This window comes from Nestor notabilis, unplaced genomic scaffold, assembly GCF_000696875.1.
Source record: "Nestor notabilis isolate BGI_N333 unplaced genomic scaffold, ASM69687v1 scaffold2485, whole genome shotgun sequence".
NCBI lineage: Eukaryota > Metazoa > Chordata > Aves > Psittaciformes > Psittacidae > Nestor > Nestor notabilis.
In genome coordinates this window covers 58,786-75,977 of record NW_009927705.1, presented here as the reverse complement: position 1 = coordinate 75,977, position 17,192 = coordinate 58,786, and the positions used below count along the sequence as shown (strand labels likewise).

At 44.8% G+C, this 17,192-nt stretch overlaps 1 protein-coding gene across 1 annotated transcript in view; it reads left to right on the top strand.

The window, feature by feature from the left end:
* Positions 1-4,327: 4,327 nt before the first annotated feature.
* Positions 4,328-17,192, top strand: part of CPS1 (carbamoyl-phosphate synthase 1, mitochondrial) — a gene marked incomplete at both ends in the record, with an annotated part of 71,210 nt that continues 58,345 nt past the window's right edge. Inside the window, 5 exons of the mRNA XM_010014154.1 lie at positions 4,328-4,437; positions 9,536-9,680; positions 10,833-10,922; positions 11,467-11,523; positions 13,931-14,023. Coding sequence (XP_010012456.1) covers positions 4,328-4,437; positions 9,536-9,680; positions 10,833-10,922; positions 11,467-11,523; positions 13,931-14,023 — 495 coding nt within the window. The remainder of the gene's footprint in view (positions 4,438-9,535; positions 9,681-10,832; positions 10,923-11,466; positions 11,524-13,930; positions 14,024-17,192) is intronic.

Below are 17,192 nucleotides of genomic sequence, written 5' to 3'. Positions count from 1 at the left end.
CCCATCCTTCACCCTCCTGTAAGGGAGAGATGAAGCATCCAGGAGTGAAAGAGGGGCATGGACAGCAGATCATAGAGCCTTACAGGCTCTCTGAAGGGGTGCTTAGCATCATCAGTGTGGGGATAATCAAGCTGCTTGCTAATTCAGAAATGGGCGGAGAGACTGCAGCTCAAAGCTCCTACCATTTAATGCTCTTCTGAGGCCAATATAGTTAAGTGGGGATGTAAAGAGTAGTATGTGCAATAAATAGGTGGCTTGTAACAGTATAGCTGGCTCAGTAAGGAGAGGATTGGGAGAGCTATAAAAAACACCAGGAGCAAGCTAAAAATATAGTTAGAAATGAGATAGAAAGCGAGAGGAGGGAAATTTTTGAGCACTGGCTTTAGAAACTATTTCGGGTTACTGTAGAAGGGGCTTTCAAATCTATTTTGAGGCAGGTGGAAAGTAACTGAGAAAATGACTCTTCTTCCTCTGGAGGTGAAAGTGAAGGGGAGGTGAAACAGGGTCTGTTCCCTTAGAGACTGGGGGAACTTAGTGAGCTGCCACAGTGGGGGCAAGGAGGGGTGCTCATTTCCTTGGGTGCTCAATGATTCTCTGAGGTGCCTCTGTGTTCCCTCTCTGATTTTTGTGGCATTGGTGTGAACAGCCTTAAGAAGAGGTCGAGTTGTAGGAGCTGTAACTTTTCTACCGTGGTGCTTGTGTTGCATTTCTGGCTTTGCTTTGTTGTTGGATGGTCTTTTGTCTTGACCATCCTTTGGATGGTAGAGGAACTCATTCAAAGCTTCTCCCTAAAGTTAGCGTAAGTGTGACTCTGGTTTATCCCAAGCTCCATTCTTTAGTCTTTCCCTTTCTTACCTTAATTTTAGCCAGAAGCAAATGTGCCAAGATAAAATTATATGTGTATAAAAGGGTTAGCAAAGGAAGTCTTGGCTGTTAGCAATATTCAGACAGATGTCCAGCCTGCCAAGGCAGAGTACTCACAAGAGGAAACATTTTTCTATCAAAGAGAAAAACTCTTCTTTTGTTGCTGATTTATTAAGTCTTGAAACAGTGGATGTAGCACAGTCCTGGCACCAGCTTTCTACTGTAGAAGAAATCTGGTGGCTTTTGGGTGCTTCTGGGCTTCTGATATTTAGGCTGATACGTAGCCAGCCAGATCTGCGTGCCAAGAGATGTGGCAGAGGCTATCATGCTGCATGGAATCATGGCCTGCCTTAGACAGGAGATGTTTTATTATCTTCTTACTGGAGGGAAATAAGTGGGTCTGCACTGAAACTGAGACCCAGCTGTGCCTCTGCTGTACATTAGTGCCCATCCTGGCTTTGGCACTCTGCATACACAGTCCTGCAGCAGTGCAGCCCTCGGTGTTTGGCTTGGACTTGCCAAGATATGCTGAGGGAATCATTTGGAGGGGAAAAACTTGACTTCCTTGGCTGGTTACTTTGTGAAGCAAGTAGAAAAGAGGAGAAATAACCTGTTCACTTTCCAGTACGGGGGGTTATAGCAGACATACTTTAAAAAGTAAATCATACTGCAGATCTTTTGTGATGTTGCAAATCTCCATCATCCATCCTGCAGATGGGAAGGGCAGGAAACTAACTGGAACTAAGTTAATCTGGTTTGTTACTTATTGTTTTGGGGTTTTTTTGAACTGCTACAGTGTTTATTTCATGTACAAAGTACTTAGTGAAGTGGGACCTGAACTAGTTAACTTTGGAAGCTGCTTTGACAAAATACACCAAATCTAGCAATACTGGGTCAACAATGAGCGACAGCATGACCCTTTCTCTTAGCCATCTCCATCCTCAAAGCTCTTCAAGAGTCCTACAGCCTCTCTGGAGCACAGGGAGCTCTGCTAAAGGTAAAGCTACCGGCATGTGGGAGGGACAAATCAGGCTGCAAACAGTGTCTTACCTTGGGGGTGTGTGTGGAAGAAACATTCCAGTTGAGACTACAACAGGGGCTTAGCCAAGAGTATATGGGGATGCTTCTGAGAAGGCTGGATACAAAAGGTCCTCACAGAAGCTCTGGGGGGTTTTGTTTATTTCTTGTTGGCTTTGTGAAAGTGAAAATCTCTCCCAGCTAATCCCTGACTGAGCCAACTGGCCTTCTCTCCAGCCTGTAAATCACTTTCCCCATTAAAACAGAAGTGCGAAGGCAAGGTAGGCTGACAGCCTGGGGAGATGGTAACACCTCCGCTAGAAATCTAAGCAGGAATAATTGCTTCTAGAATGCTCAACAAACAAACCAACCACTTAATTAAGAAGAATAAATCAAGTAAGGGAGGGAAACATTTGAACATCTATCCCTTGCTATAGCTGAACTTGGAGGCAGGTTATGGCTGCTCAGGGACATTGTTCTGTGTTACTTGAAGACTGTGTAGGGGCTCTAATAGTACAATGACGGTTTCTGTTCAACAGAAATGGGTTCTGTGCTAGTCTGGTGTGTAGAAGGGCAGGTGGTCTGTGGTGGGAGGGAGAAGACATGTAGATTCATGTCAAGTACTAAAGAGAGAGCAAGGCTCTGGAGGTCACACTGGTTGCTCTGGATTTTGGCCATCAGGAGTTAGATTGATCTTAACTTTTCTGGTCATTCCACTATTGTGGATGTTGCCTCCTGAGGGATTTTTCCAGACTGTGTTTGTAGTTGGGACTATGATTCAAATGATTACCCTAACTTGTGCCAATGAGGGGCAGGACTTGCTTGAACTGGATTTTGGCACTGCTGACTATCCCATCCAATAGTGTGGGAAGGTTCAGAAAGTGATTTCTGGACCTTTTGAGAATGCCTGGATGTTTGACATTAATGAGGAAAAAATGCAAGGCTAAAAGCATCCCAGATGCACAGAACTCAATTACTTGGTGGTGCAGTTTGATTTTTTAGTATGTTTTTCAGTACATTAGTAATTGATCTGTGCAGTATTTGTAACTGCAGAGGAGCTTGAGATGAATGTTTGCCATGATTGTTACAAAATGTTCAATGCTGGGAATGAAATTTCTCCGTGCTGTGATTGTTCATCTGATTTATGGGTAATGGAAAGTAGTTCTCCTGCTCCTTTCTACAGCAAATTGATCTTGATTCTTCTTAAAAGCCCAGTAAGAGGAATTGTTCTGTAAAAAAACCAACCCTGAGATGAAGTTAAATCATGGTGAGAGCTGCTGCCTGGTGGACACGCTTGGCACATCTCCTGTGGGTTTTTGCACTGGGGGTCACTCTGTGACTGCAGCTCCATGCCCAGGAGGCAGCTGCACTGGAATTCCAGAAGGGGAAGTTTCTCAGGGTCCAAAAGGTTCATCCTCCAAGTTCTTTTAAGCCCAGCAATTCATTGGCAGATCTATTTCCAGCTTTTCTTTCTGTCTCCCTCCCGTGTCCCCAGTGATCCTGCTGTCTGAAGGAATCTCCCAGCTCATTCTGTCATTTCTGGTGCACATGTACTCATAACTCTTTGGTGGAAGCTGGAGTTACCAGGTGGTTTCCCAACCAATTCCTGGACAGGCTAAGAAAGGTTTACCTTCAAAATGAGGCAAAAGTGGGAGGGTGTTTAGTCTGGTGTGTGCAAAGACACTGAATCTCTTAACTCCTACAAAAGTCATTCTCCACGTCCCATTTTCCTCAGCTGTAAAATAGTATTAAACCTGTGAGGTTTAATACTCAGTCAGTGTGGGACTCTGTTCTGCTAATCTCTCTGCAAGAGGTGCAGCTTTATGTGAAGCTTTCTTCTAGGCTGCTTGTTCCATCTTGTCCTCTTCCAGGACAATTATACCTGTCTGTGAGGTAACTGAGGCCATATGTGTCTGTCTCATCCAGAAGTTCCTCTCTTCTGGTGTCCTACAGCAGAACAGACTGGGTGTTTTGAATTTTGCCATCTCACACCAGTCCAACTAAGCGTTTTGAGCAGCTTAGCTGTACAGCTGCAGCAGAAGTTAAGCACCTTTCAAAGGTCACAGCTGGATGAGAGCCAGCGTGCTCAGCAGCAAGCCTTGAGCAAACACCAAGAGCAGAGGTGATCCTTTCTCTACAGAGTTATGATACTGGTTAATTGCAAGATGTAATGGGTGGAAGAAATGAACAAAGTGATATGGAAGGGTGATCCCACAATGATAGCAGCACACGCTCTGCTTGCGCTGAGGTTTGCCCTCATTAGGAGCACCATGTGTCCTAAGTGTTGGAATGAAAAAGAGCATCAGGAGACTAGTAGAGGAGACTGTATCTTGGCAGCTGGAATAGGAGAGGGCAAGGCATGAGAGGCAGGTGTCTTGGGTGTTACCTCTATAAACATCAAGCCTTTTCTTCCAGTGTTTGAGTCTCTTCATGTGTCTTTCTGTAGGTGCAGACTGCGAACTTGGTGCTGGAAGATGGGATGAAGATGAAGGGTTATTCTTTTGGCTATCCATCCTCCACAGCAGGGGAAGTCGTATTCAACACTGGTCTTTCTGGGTAAGCCAAAAGCAAATGAAAGATAAGCACCAAAACTTGTCTGGGAGCTTGTTAAAATGTGAAAGCTGCTTTTTCCAAGCTTGTAGGGTCCTGATGCAAGCATGCAGAAAATACTCTAGTCCAGTGTGTTGTGTGCCAGGTTTTGGCATGGGCTGTGTGTGTGCCACAGAGGTGGCTTCTGTGAGAAGCTGCTAGAAGCTTCTCCTATATCCAAGAAAACCAGTGCAGCTGGCTCCAAGATAGACCCACCACTGGCCAAGGCTGCACCCAACAGCAGTGGTGGTTGCCTCTGTGAAAATGCTTTCAAGAAGGGAAAAAGCTGAAGTGCAGGAGCAATTGCTTGTGCTGGAGCAGGCTCCTGGCAGGACCTGTGGCCCTGTGGGGGCCCCACGCTGGAGCAGGTTTGCTGGCCAGAGCTGTGACCCTGCAGGGGACCCAGGCTGGAGCACCCTGTTCCTGAAGGACTGCACCCAATGGAAGGGACCCTCATTGGAGCAGCTCATGAAGAACTGCAGCCTGTGGGAAGGACTTGTGTTGGAGAAGCTTGTGAAGGAGTGTCTCCCATGGGAGGGACCCCATGCTGGGGCAGAGGGAGAGTCTCCCCCTGAAGAGGAAAGAGGGGCAGAGGCAACGTGTGATGAACTGGCTACAACCCCCATTTCCTATTCCCCAACACTGCTGCGGGGACAGGAGGTAGAGGATGGGGGAGTAAAGTTAAGCCTGGAAGGAAGGGAAATGTGGGGGAAGGTGTTTTTAAGGTTTAGTTTTATTTCTCATTACCCTACTCTGATATGAGTGGTAACAAACTAAACTAATTTCCCCAAGTCAAGTCTGTTTTGCCTGTGAAGGTTATTGGGAAGTGATCTCTCCCTGTCCTTATCGTGACGCACAAGCCTTTTGATGCATTTTCTCTCCCCTGTCCAGTCGAGGAGGGCAGTGATACAACGGCTTTGGTAGGCACCTGTCATCCAACCAGGGTCAATCCTCCACCTCCAGGGATATATATATAGAGAGAGAGAGAGATAGTTAATGAAGAGACTTCAGGCAGTCTTCTTGTGTTACAGAATTTGTGGTGATGAGCAACTTTAAAGACTGCTATAACCATGATAGTGAGGTATGTAGGGATCTGATCACCTCCCATTGAAATGCAGCCGTTGCTGATTCAGAGCAGAAGAGCTGTCTTTGTTCTTCCTGCAGTGCCCTGATCAAACAAAGAGGCTTGAACCGTTTGCAGCCTTTTGAGTAATGGAACTTGGCTTCCAAGTTGGTCATGACCCATCTCTTATGACATTCATTGGCTCATACCACAGTTAAGGACGCATTTAAACTCTGTGCCGTTTCCAGCTAAAAGGTAGGATCAGCCTTGTGCCTAACCTTGCATGACTCTCTCTTGAGGGGTAGAAGCCAGTGGCTGACTGAAGATGGCAGCCAAATACTGCCAGTGCTTTTGTTGAACTACTTGAGTGGAGGCAATCTGCCCAGAGGAATAAGGGTTTTGGTTAGGAGAGGGATATGTCCCTGGGGATGTGAGACAGCTCTGAGGTTGCTGGTGCTTGAGCTTTTCCTGCAGTCGTTCATAGCTGTCTTTGCCCAGCTGCCTTGCACTTCCCAGTTTCTGCTCTCCTTTGGAGAAACCAGTACTCTGAGGATCAGTTTTTAAATGACCTCAGTGGTGAGAATGTTCAAGTGCTGTGGAGGGGAATCCGATTGCAGAGTTTTGCATTAGGAGGCAATAATTTAAGCATTTTGACAGCACTAATCACTGACTGTGTTAATATACCTGCCAACAAGCAACTGTTTAATGTAAAGCAGAATGATGGAGGGCACCAGAGTTCTCTTCTTGGTGATAGATTATGGGCAATAAATCTTGTCACATCAAAAAGTCAAGGAGGACCTGATGGATTAATTTCCTCTCCACATGCTACTGTGGCAGCAGAAGCTGTGTTTTCTCATTTTTGAGTGATTTGGAGAGAATGTCTGTGAAAGAGATCTCTTCTGTGCTGGGGAGCATATGGCCATGGAGGGAACATTCAAAATGTAAGGTTGTATCTTCAGAGCACTCCAGGAGCGTGATCTTGATTGATTCAAAGAAGAGGAAGATAGAAGTTTGCAGCATTATTGTAGATTGTAAAAATGACAGACTTGCTACTAGTCCAAGGATTGCTGTCATAGAATCACAGCCTGGTTTGGGTTGAAGGGACCTTAAAGCTCATCCAGTTCCAAGCCCCTGCCATGGGCAGGGACACCTTCCACTAGAGCAGGTTGCTCCAAGCCCCTGTGTCCAACCTGGCCTTGAACACTGCCAGGGGTGGGGCAGCCACAGCTTCTCTGGGCACCCTATGCCAGCACCTCAGCACCCTCACAGGGAGGAACTTCTGCCTTATATCTAACCTAAATCTCCCTTTGTAACTCTGCCTCGTGCTTCTGAGCATAGAGATCAAGACCTTATGTATCCAGAGGAACACAGCTACCTGTTTTCATTGACTGAGTCAGAAGCTAAGTGCCTCCGTGAAAGAGGTACCCAAGGTTGGGGCCTTCTGCAGACTGTCTGGGCATGTGGTGATTTGTCAGTATAGGGAGCAAGAGGCTGCTATCAGAGGTGCTTTTGCCATGGCTGCTGTTAAGCCTCAGACCATACTTTCTGTGAAGTAGGGGTTTCTAGATGCTGAGTGGGGTCAGCATAGGCTCTGTACTGGGATGATTAATATGCTGCTCTGCACCTTGTCTGCTCATCTGGGCTTTCACGTTCTGACTCATGTCATAGAACTGGGAGACAAAGCACTTCATGTGCGTACAGCTTTCAGGCTTGAAGTAGCTAAAGCTGTCTGAAATGTTGTCATTACTCTGGAACAGAGGGCAGAGAGCACTGTTTTGGGGGCAAGATGTTGAATTTTCATTAGAAAAGCATGAGGAGGAATTTTTCAGAAAGATTTGCTCAAAAAGTAAAGAAAAATATTCTAGTATTGCAGCCACCTGTTTGGTATAGGATGAAAAAGGAAGAGAGGAGGTTTCCAATTAGGAAAGAAAAAGAATTACAACCCATAAAATGTCCCCATGTTTGTAACAGCTCAGTAAATATATTTGCCTCCAATAAGTCTGTGTGTGTTCCCCATGATATTCTAGCAAGAGAACTGATTGACTAGAATTTACTGAACTCAAGCAGGCCTTTGGGCAGGCACTGCAAGGATTAGACCTTGCAGTATCTTTGGAGCTTATGTTCCCATCTGCTCCTCTGTGCTCCACAAGGCATGGTGCCTGCTTAAGTGGCATTGTGTCTCAGCACAGGGCTGTGCCTGCATGCCCTACCCAAACCCAGTGGCTCTCTGTACTTGTTTGCTGATTACAAACAGCATGCAAAGGTTAATTACATTAGCTTCGTCATTAACAGAGAGTCTTTGGTAGCGTAACCAATTGACTTGGAAGGAGAGAGCAATGCCAAATGTGCACATCCCATGCACTTACTGCAGCGTTGTGATCACACTGCACCTTGTGTGGTTGTTTACCTGTGGCAGGAAGTATGGATCTGACCAGCAGGAGGGGCTTACCTGAGACTATCTCATGGCCATTGTTCATTTGACATACCATTTCTCAGAGCTGGCTGGTGTGCTGTGTTGTCCATATCTGCGTGCAACCATTCCAGCTTTTGTGAAGAGTTTCCCAATGTTTGATAATTAATCTTCTGGCAGGAAGTCTGATGTTCCATAAAACTGTCTCTTGTGACTTGCTGATATCTGGTAGATGGCTGAAGTTGCCAATTACGTATTGTTTAAACAATAATAAATTATATTCTGTATAGGACAGATTCATGCTGAAGTGTCTTCATGCATTTGGCTGAATATTTGTGTGGATAACTTCATCTGTTGCTAAATTACAGCTGCTTTTGGGTTGAAAGACAGCAATTGTGTAATGGACTGTGCTTCAGTGTGCTGCAGTGTAAGGGAGAAAGTGAAGGACTGGTGTTAAGCTGAAGCTGAAGAATAAGAGCATGGGCATGTAGACCATATTTACCCTGTTCCCCTCTACTGGATCCAGAGCTGATTCTTTGCAAGACTCTAGGTTTGCTCCTCCACTGCAGACCAATGTTTCACCACACTTCTAGATCTGTCCTTGCTGAGAAGGGTATTCAGGCAGGTGCTCGAACAAAGCTGCTGTTCCTGGGGCTTCAGCCTGGGCTCAAGATATAAGGACATGCTATGGGGCCTTGTGACCAGGGAATACTGCTGAATTCCAAAGCATTGCCTTCAACTTGCCTTCTTCCAAACCAACTTCCAGGCACTTAGAAGTCTTGTCAGGTGAAACATATGGTGTCCTGTGGGTGGAACCTGGGAATGGCTTAGGATAGAGGCCAGGCCTCTGCTGCGAGGAGTGCAGAAGTGGTATCATGGCAGGGTTTGTTGACAGAACAAGTAGTAGAGAACACAGAGCAGTAGTGAGGGATCCCAAGGATGATTCACAGCTGCCTTACCAATCCCCAGACAAAAAGATAGGCACAGATTTGTCTCACTGCTTCCCCACAGCAAAAGCAGTTACAGCCTCGAGCATCTCAAGACTTACAAGCTCCAGACAGCGGAAGGGACCAGCTCTGGGCAAACAGCTCTGTTGTCTGTTGGCTTTTCAGTTTGAGCTTTCTATTGCTGCTGAGAGGGGTAAGTTCTTACACTACATGGAGGGAAGAACACAGCAGTGACAAAGTACTACCCCCATGCAGGGAATGACCAAGCCCAAGCTGTTATCTGTGGGTGAAGTGATGGCCCGTGCACTTCCAGCACTTCTGTGGCGGCTCTGTGCTTTGTGTAGTTGTTTGCCTTATGTTAAATCACGAGGAGTTGGAGTTTGTTAATAGCTCCTGTGCTTTTCTTAAATGAAACATAAGAAGCCAAAGCCTTGCTTTGTTCTCAGTGTCAAATGTTTAATCACAGACGGCAAATTCAGAACAGATTCACAGATGTGTTTGCTTTTATACTGAGACTGCTTTCACACAAATACCATCTCTGACTTTTTGTCATATGGGAATTCAGACCTGTCTTGTTTTCAGTGGTTTTTTTTTTTTCTTTCAACTTCAACCAAGGTACTTTTCTTCTATTGCTTCTTCATCTAGATACACTGAAGCCTTGACAGATCCCAGTTACAGAGGACAGATTCTTACACTAGCTAACCCCATAGTCGGGAATGGTGGAGTGCCTGACACAGCTGCTTTGGATGAAATGGGTCTCAGGAGGTTCCTGGAGTCTGATGGGATCAAGGTAACAGTGGAACACACAGACCTGATCAAAGAGTGGTGTTAGCAGCCTGAGTGTGTGTGTGTGTGCGTGCAAGAGTTTACTGCCAGCCTCATAAAAGTGAGAAGGAATCAGTGATACTCAGCCTTTCATTTTGTTCTTCCGGATAGTGTTCTTTGGAGGAGAGGTGGAAAAGATAATCCATCTTGCTTTCTGTGCCAGGCCATGTGCTGTCTGAAAGCAGGGTATTTTCCATCAGTGATGGACATGCTACAGTTGCGTGAACTGCTGTCCTGGATGGCTTTTTTTTTCCACCTTTCCTTTTGTGTTTGCCAACAACTGGTTGCCACAGAGAGATCAAACATCAGTGAGAATGAGAAGCTTCTGCATGCTGAGACTTTTCTCTGTATGTCTGCACTGCCACAAACAGGGGAGGTGACAGTTGTGTGGAGAGGACTGTATGCAGTAGTGCAGGAACCGGTATTTACTCTCTGGTAACAGGGAATGTTGGCTAGGAGCAGGGCTGTGTCTGTGCAGTGGTGGCAGTACTGAAAAATGGAGCAAAACCAAGTGATTGCAGAACCTGAGGTGAAATGACTGTCTAACTCCAGTGGAAAATGGAGCTGACGTTTGAAATGAAATGTGACTTAAAAGTGAAAAGCTTTCTTAAACAAAAAATGAATCAAAATAAGACTTTTTGTCTTGTCTTAAACTTCCATTTTCTTTCTAACGAGAAGTGTTTTCTCAGTTCCATGCAGTTTGCAGCTTTGGTTACCTGGAAGCCACATTAGGCTATGAATTTCCTAAGTAAAAAGGCCCGGGTACAATCATAAAATGGTTTGGGTTGGAAAAGACCTTAAAATCATCCAGTTCCAAACCCCTGCCATGGGCAGGGACACCTTCCACTAGACCGTGTCACCCAAGGCTCTGTCCAAGCTGGCAATCATGACAGAACATGAAGTCTTTAGCCCTTTGCAAGGTACCTGTTCATTGCACTCCCACTGTGAAGACTCAAATTTGCTGTCTTTCTGTTGTAGAAGAGCAGCCATACGATGCCTAGCCTTGTGTCCTGTCCATGATATGGTTTACAGTGGATGAACAATGAAAACTCAGGAGGTGCAGAGCAAGAACAGAGCGATCCTTCAGTGCAAAATGACATTTCTTCTCTCTCTGTAGGTTTCAGGTTTGCTGGTGCTGGATTACAGCAATGAGTACGGCCACTGGCAGGCTGCTAGGAGCCTGGGAGAGTGGTTGCAGGAAGAAAAGGTGAGTAAACTAGGAGTAACTACATGATGAGAACAGAGCTGTGTGTAGGGGAACAGGGGAAAGAACTGCTGGTTTTGAGCTAGTAACCACTCTTCGGACATCTTTCCCAGTCTGTACTGGGCTCATTCTATGCTCCTTAGTTCTCTGATTTTTTTTATCCGTTTCTCTTTTTCAGGATGCAGTGGTATTTCGAAGTTCTGTCTAGAAGGAATATTAATTAAATGGGAATGTTTGCTTTTCCATGAAAACGACACACATTAGCATTCTAACAATTGTTTCTGTAGAGCTGCTCCTAGTAGTGCTGTTGTGTTCATAACCACAAGAGGTGTTAGCTGCCAGAATCCACTGACTTGAAGCCAAGGGGGTCAAGGATGTGTTGGTAGACTACCACTGATTTGGGATGGCTGGGAGGGTTAGGTGCTTGTAAGCAAGGCAAAATGGGGCTCAAAAATGAGATTGATACTTGCCGCTTGCTTCTGTTCTTGCTCTGTCTTAGCTGCTTTTTCTCTGACTTACCTTAACACCCTCTCTGTGTTTTCTTCAGGTGCCTGCACTGTATGGGATTGATACCAGAATGCTGTCCAAATTAACTCGTGACAAGGTATGATCTGCTTCCCTTGATCCAGTGTGTTAGCCTTGCTACTGCTAGGCCTTTTTTCTATCAGAGCAGCAAACCTGGGACAGCAGTGTTACTGCTGGGCTGCCTTGACCTCAGATGCTGCTCTTCCTGTGGCCTGTGCCCTTCCAAAGGCTCTCTGTCTTCTGTACACAATGGTCTGAGGTAGAGCAGATCCCAGGGAGCCTCCTCTTCTTGGCTCTGCTCTGGGTTTTCTGTTCCACATAAGTGAACCATTGCAAGCTGATGTAAATGAAAGGCCTCACATAGCTGTGTCTGACTAGTATGTCAAACACCATAGGTAGCAGTGTCAACTGTATGTTGCCTCAGATGGTGATAGTCAGAGAAAGCAACAATTCTGTGAGGGATTGTGGACATTAGGTCACGGCACCTTTGGTCAGTGGACATACTCCTGCTCCTCAGAGACAAAAGAAGGCCTACAATAAACTGATCTGGCTCCCTAACTTAGGCTGAAGCCTGTTATTATTTTTAATAGTCATTACTTTTCTCTGGTTTCCAAGAGCTGACAATTGAAGGACACGAGCAGGATTATGTTTCTGAGTGGAGGTTAATGTTAAGGTACATTTCACACTGGCTAAAAGAGTGATCAAAGCCAGCCTGAATGTAAACGTGCCTTGGAGGCTCTTCTTTTGTAATGGATTATTTAAAGCTGCTCTTTCTGTAGGTGATCAGTTTGCAGCATGAATTCCAACCCCACACCCCCTTTCATTCCACAGAGCAAAATATGAATGACCTAGCTTCAATAGATGACTAGTAGAAATGAGCTCTTGCAGGAAGACAGGGCATTGTCCTGCTCTTACAGACAGGAGACAAGTGCAGTTTAATACAGTAGAAAATGGCAATATGTTTTCTGCTTTCTGGAGACATACTGTTTAATGGATCAGCATTCCTTTCATCCAAAGTGAAAACACTTTCAATGTTTATCCTGTAACTTAGCAGTGTATGGGAGTAATGACCTTTATACTGGGCCTCTGAGTGGTACTGGTTGATGGCTTTTAACATAGTGCATAATGTAGCCTTTTCTCCCAGTCTGAAACAAACAGCTTAGTATTTCACTCCATGCCTGTTTATCAAATGGGGGGTGAGAACAGGGCTTTGTTATGATAAATACAGAAATGAGCAGTGACTTGTTAAATTGGACTCTAAAGATAAATGCAGGGCACCGTTTGGCTGAATAACCTGTAAGCAAATTGAGACATGGTGTTCCTCTTTGAGCACAAGGGCTTTAGGGCTTTGTCATCAGTGTTTATTGGGTGCATCGTGGCTCTCATCAGCTTCTGTGGGTCCCAGGAACCTGACTTGTTTAAGGTGGTGCTGGGCTTTTCAGCTCTGGTCCACACAAAGCAGCCTGGAGTAGCTTTTGGTATAAGGTGCTACTCAAGACAAGGTAGGATGTTGGCCTCTGATATGAACTGTCTTTAAAACTTACCCTTAGTAGTGTGCATGGCAATGTTGGCTCTTTTTGGCCCTGACAAGGATACTTCAGGTATGGCAAATGATGGCAGTATCTCATGGAAGTATCATCAAACCCAAAGAGTAATCCAATGAGTGTGCATGCTAGCGTGATGTCCATGGGGTGAGCTAACATCTTTTATCATGAAAGCTAAAAGTTACAACAAAACATTGACTTCCTCTGTGTTACTTTCCTCTTCCATCCTTGAAAAGTTCTGTACTGCATACCCTGTCCCCATGCTGAGAAGAGGTTAGCCCTACGTTAATCCCACTTATTCCAGGAGAGGGGCAAAGCCAAACCAGGGCTTCTTCCATGGAGAACTTGAATGAGCAGAAGGTGGAGAAGGATATGCTGCTGGCAGAGCAAGAGTGGCCTGGCTTCTGTGAGGTGGCAACAGCAATAAAGAGTAGAGCTTGCTGGAGGTGATATTTTTAAGCAGTTTCTTCAGAAAACAGCTGTGCAGACCTGCCTCCTGCACAACTTTGCCTCACACCAGCTCTGCTTCCTTGTGGCTGTGCACAGGAGGTGGCTGAAGACCTCACAGTGGGTTTCCAAAACCAGAAAGCTTCAAACTGCTTTGTGGATTACTCCCAGATCTACGCAACAGTTATATGGGGATCTGAATTCTAATCCCTCTTGGAAGGCAACCCATTTCACACTCACTAGACAGCTTGCCAGGCTGCCTATTAACAAATGCTACTGCTGACAATGCCTCTCCCCTGAATGAAGGATTTTAAACAGATTTTTTCGTAACAAGGAAGGCTCATAAACTTGTCTAAGATGCTGGAAATGGTTAAAAGCCACCAAGAAGCCATTTCTAAACAGCTGTTTCTGTTGCTGTGCCTGTCAGCACCTTGTTCCAGTGTTCACAGCTTTTCCTTTGTTCATGCTTTGTTATTGACTGGTGTATTTCCACAGGGCACATTACTTGGGAAGATTGAATTTGAAGGTCAACCCGTGGAATTTGCAGATCCAAATAATCAGAACTTAATTGCAGAAGTTTCAACAAAGGTGAGAAATTCTTCTGTGGCCCCAAGGCTGTATGCTCCAGGTGGTAACTGCTCCCTATTTGCTCTGGGGATCATCCAGTCTTTTTAAACAATCAATCTGGGGACCTTTTCTATACCATGCACCTTTCCAGGCCTTTGAAGGACTGTCATCTCAACATCATCCTTGGGGAATCCCCATGGCTCCTTAGGTACAGTGTTGGAGCTGTAAAATGAGCTGCGTTGAGCTGGATGTAGTCTGAACAGTACTCTGATCAGAGGATTGTGTGTTACAAAGACAGGATTGAGAAGTTAGACCTACTATATTGTGGGCATTTTCAAATGGAAGAACTAGTAAAAAGAATGGTTGATTTCCTTAAGTTTCAGGAAAGCTCACAAAAAGATGTGATAATCTGTATTCAGGCCTAGTTTTGTTGAGGTGATTCCAGAAGATATTTCTAGATTTCAAAAAGAAACCAAGTCAGGAATACCCTGGATCTAATATTACTGGTATTAGCTGGTTTGTCTATGGATGTGTACAGAGCAGCAGTTAAGTTTGTGCCCTGTTAGCTGGGCATGCAAACTGTTCCACCACGAGCTGAGAAGTACATTACAAATCATGAGGACTTAGGAACCCAGGCCCATACTAGAATTAGTATCTCTTCTTCTACAATGCAAGGGCTAATATGTTAAATTGTGGACCCTTTGGGGTTTTAATTGTGGGATAAAGCGTGCTTTGGGTGCTTAATCCCATTGACTGAAGTGAGAACTGGGTATATGAATCCCTTTTAAAATTCCATGCTTACTATTGTGTTTGCAGCTGCTTCAGCATCAGAGAGGCTCTGGGAGAGCTTTGCAAATAGTTGTTTGTGTACTGTTCTGCACACAATCTGGTATGAGAGTGAGCATGTGTGAGAGGCAATCCTGAACAGGCTGGTCAGTAAGCAAGTGGGAATTTGGAGTGCAGTCTCCATCCAGGCTTGGATTTACAGTAGTAACTGGTTGCCTGGGAAGCTGTTGGAATACATAGGCTGCCTTGCAAATCCCACCTTCAGGGATCTCACCAAATCATGCCAAAGCCTCCACTGTATTTTGAGTCAGGGCCTTGTTGCTACACAGAAGGATGGCAATTGCTTATTGAGATTGTGATCTATGGTTGTGAGATGCAGGTGGAGCCATTTTGAGCAGTAACTCAGGAAAAGGTAAGGTTGCTGATGCTAAACTCTGCAATTACTAAGACAGAATTGCTGTAAAGATGCTGAAAATAGCTTCTAAGAGGGAGATGTAATGAGATTAACAGAACCTTGGTGGTCTCATTATGTTTGTAACTTAATTTTATAGGCTTAAAAAGCAGCATTGCAAATAAAGCTGAAAATGAATCTGTTCAGTGTTGATAATTACTGGACATGATAATCTATCTGTTGCCAAATAGCTGTTTTCATATAAATCAGGATACAGTAAGATCAGGAATCTGCTTATCAATTGTACATTAGAAGTGATTGATTCTCCTCACCCCCCACTTTAGAAGGCTGGTGGTATAGGCTGTATTTGCTAACATTGCCTGTGTAGGGCAGGGAATGTAGAAAACTGCCAGTATTCTGCAGGAACTTCTGTCAGAGGTTTATTTTGCTGCATGTGGTGGTCAGGGTCCCATAGCAGATGAGGGGTATTTAAGCACTTGAAGTTTAAAGGCCGCTTCTATCCACACAGAGTGGGGTAATTAAAATACCTCAAAGCAGCTTTGTACCTCAAGTCCCTCTGGCCATTAGAACAGCCATGGAGAAACTTTGAGAGAGGTCTTTACCTCATAGTGGTTTTGAGATTTTAAAGTATGGATGTCGTGAAGAGTGGAGGGGTCTCCAAAAGCCCTTTCGAAAAGGAAGGTGAGTTTATTCTAAGGGACTCTGGCACATGACACTAAGTTAGTTTCTGTGAAAACTGAACACTTTAATCTTGAGATTTTGAAACCCACCTCCCAGAAGCCTGAAGGTCAGCAGGTAAAAGACCCATATGATTCCTGTGCAGTGCTACAGTTCCACCATGGCCTGTGGAAGCAGAATCTACTTGTGTATCAGTGACTGTGGAGATATTGCCAGATCTGATGTCAGGCACGGCTTCTTACCAGAAGTCTTGAGTGATCTAACAAGGCACAGTTTCAATATGATTCCCATTCTACTCATTCTCAAAAAGATATTGTAGGGTACTTTGCCAGGTGATTTAGTAGCATGAACTACAAGATATGTTCAGATACAAAGCCTCTCCTTTCAGCATTACACAGCAGGAGTCATGACAGCAGTCATGTCCTCACAGGTCACCTAGGGACCATTGGTGGTTCACATGTTGTATTGCAGCTTGAAGCCTTGTAATGAAAGGAGTTGGCTCCTTGCACCCCATCTCTTCCACCCTTGCTTCTTACATGTCAGTAAGTCACTCCTGATCACTATCAGAGCTGTCCTCACGTAGGACATGCTCTCGCGTCCTAAAACTCTCTGCATCTCAGTCTTTGGGAAGGTAAAAGTTCAGACAAGAACTGAGTTAGGAGAACAGAGGGAGGAGTTTGTAACATTCTGCTAATAACCTTTGTCTTGAGTTCCCTGTAGAGGGGATGTCTTTCCTTCTGGCTGGTCGTAATCCTCCTATGACAGGTTGAGTTTGTCACCCTGCACCAGGTGTACTGGGCATGGATTTTAGCATCTCTTCATAAAGGGGCCCAGCTGTGAAATATGAATGCCAGGGAAGCTGATTAAAAAGGAGTTACTTAATTTAAAAAGTAAAATGAAGAGACTTTTATTGTTTTTTCAGTGGTGTATTGCACAAGAGAAAAGCCACTTAAAGTATGCTTATCAATATCAGCTTTCAGAAGCTGAGCATGACTAAAGGGAAGCACAGGGTTTGTTTTTACAAGGAAGAAGGCTGCCTTATGTGCTTATTGATGAATAACATCCCAGCATGGTGCTAACTGCAGTCATGTAACAAGTAAGGTATTTCATCAAGCTTCAGAAAGAAGCTGTCCATAAATAACCTTACATCAGTGCTACAGCTGCCTGTCAGTATACCTGCATGTTGCAGTATCAAGGCCCATATTACATATGGTGGTGTGACCTCATTCTCTTCAATGCTGGTTGTGACTAAAATATAAGTGGATGTACGAAGCATCATGGTCCAGATCTGGGACTGGCAGTGATTAACTTTGT